Source organism: Lathyrus oleraceus, chromosome 3, assembly GCF_024323335.1.
Source record: "Lathyrus oleraceus cultivar Zhongwan6 chromosome 3, CAAS_Psat_ZW6_1.0, whole genome shotgun sequence".
Lineage (NCBI taxonomy): Eukaryota > Viridiplantae > Streptophyta > Magnoliopsida > Fabales > Fabaceae > Lathyrus > Lathyrus oleraceus.
The window spans coordinates 497,425,216-497,427,432 of record NC_066581.1 but is presented as its reverse complement, the minus strand read 5'-3'; the positions used below and the strand labels follow the sequence as shown (position 1 = coordinate 497,427,432).

The window sequence follows — 2,217 nt, the reverse complement described above, 5'->3', positions numbered from 1 at the left end:
CGCTTCTATCTTAGAAGGATCAACAGCAACACCACCTCTTGAAATCACATGACCAAGAAAGCTAACCTCCTCTAACCAAAATTCACACTTGGATAGTTTAGCAAATAACTTCTTTTCTCGTAGAACTTCTAAAACCACTCTCAAATGCTCAGCATGCTCTTCTTCAGATTTCGAATACACCAAAATGTCATCAATAAACACCACCACAAACTTGTCTAGGTACGGATGGAAAATCCTATTCATATACTCCATAAATACTCCAGGCGCATTAGTCACACCAAAAGGCATTACAGAATACTCATAATGTCCATACCTTGTTCTGAAAGCAGTCTTCTGAATATCCTCAGTTTTCACACGGATCTGATGATACCCAGATCTCAAATCTATTTTGCTGAACACACTTGCACCAACCAACTGATCCATCAAATCATCAATCCTCGGCAAAGGATACCGATTCTTGATCGTCACTTTATTCAGTTGCCTGTAGTCCACACACAACCTCATAGTACCTTCTTTCTTCTTAACCAATAGCACTGGTGCACCCCACGGTGACACACTCGGACGAATAAATTTCTTATCCAACAGATCTTCCAACTGACTCTTCAATTCAGTTAACTCAACAGCAGACATACGGTACGGAGCCATCGATATCGGTCTCGTACCAGGTAGCAAATCAATCGAGAACTCAACTTCACGCTCTGGCGGCAATTCATTCACCTCTTCCGGAAACACATCAGGAAAATCACACACCACGGCTAGATCGCCAATCACCAGTTTATCTTTAGCCTCCAAAGTCGCTAACAGCATAAACAACTCTGCCCCATCAGCTACTTCTTCATTCACTTGCCTTGCTGATAGAAACAAACTCTTTCCTTCCTCACTCTCAGGAAAGACCACAGTCTTATCAAAACAATTGATAGAAACTCGGTTAAACACCAACCAGTTCATACCCAGAATAACATCAATCTGCACTAGTGGAAGACACACTAGGTCCATTCCAAAGTCTCTACCAAAAATACTCAAAGGACAATTTAAACAAACCGAAGTAGTAGTCACTGAACCCTTCGTAGGAGTATCAATCACCATACTACCAAACATCTCAGATATCTCTAACTTAAGTTTCACAGCACAATCCAAAGATATAAAGGAATGAGTCGCACCTGTGTCAATAATAGCTACAAGAGGAAAGCCATTAATATAACACGTACCTCGGATAAGTCTGTCCTCACTGGAGGTTTGAGTTCCGGTCAATGCGAACACCTTCCCAGTCTGAGATTTCTTTGGCTTCTGACACTGACTTCCAATATGCCCTTCTTCGCCACAATTAAAACAAATCACTTCCTTGTGCTTGCAATCAGCTATTGCATGCCCAGTCTTACCACAACGAAAACATCTCTTTACTTCAGCAGTGCATACATTACTCTTATGACCAGCCTGACCACATTTGAAGCAAACTATACCAGCAGGAGCACCTCCCCCACTAGCTCTCTGAGCCGGAGCAGCTCTTTGCTTCCCTTTTCCAGCTGGAGCATCATACGGCTTGCCACGGTTTTGATGTTGCTTGCCCTTGCGGTCACTGACAATCTTGTAATGAGCATTATTGTCTTCTTCAAATATCCTGCAGCTATCAACCAATTCAGTAAAAATGCGTATCTTCTGATACCCAACAACCTTCTTAATTTCAGAGCGGAATCCATTTTCAAACTTGATGCACTTTGAAAATTCAGCACCGGCACCAGTGTAATGAGGATAAAATTTGGACAGCTCCACAAATTTCGCAGCATAATCAGTGACAGACATGTTTCCTTGCTTCAACTCAAGGAACTCAATTTCCTTCTTACCACGGACATCTTCCGGATAATACTTCCTCAGGAATTCCCTACGGAATACATCCCAAGTAATGACTTCACCTGCCACGGTCAACCTCTCGTGAGTCTCTAGCCACCAGTCATCAGCTTCGACTGCTAGCATGTGAGTACCATACCGAACCTTCTGAGCTGGAGTGCAATCCATAACACGGAAGATTCTCTCAATTTCTTTCAACCATCCCAAGGCTGCATCTGGATCATGCTTCCCTTTAAACACCGGCGGATTCTCTCTTTGAAAAGTCGCCAAGCTACGTGATCCAGCATCTCCACCAGCATTTGGCAAGTTCTGCACAGCTTGTGCCATTGCTTGCATTGCGGCAGCCATTGCAGCGTCATTCCTTCCAGCCAT

General features: G+C 43.3%; 1 protein-coding gene across 1 annotated transcript; it reads right to left on the bottom strand.

The window, feature by feature from the left end:
• Positions 1–1,422: 1,422 nt before the first annotated feature.
• LOC127129629 (uncharacterized) lies at positions 1,423–2,217 on the bottom strand (the record flags this gene model as incomplete). The annotated part of the gene is made up of 1 exon (XM_051058780.1): positions 1,423–2,217. A coding segment is annotated over exon 1 (795 nt), but the record flags the coding sequence as incomplete, so codon positions are not given.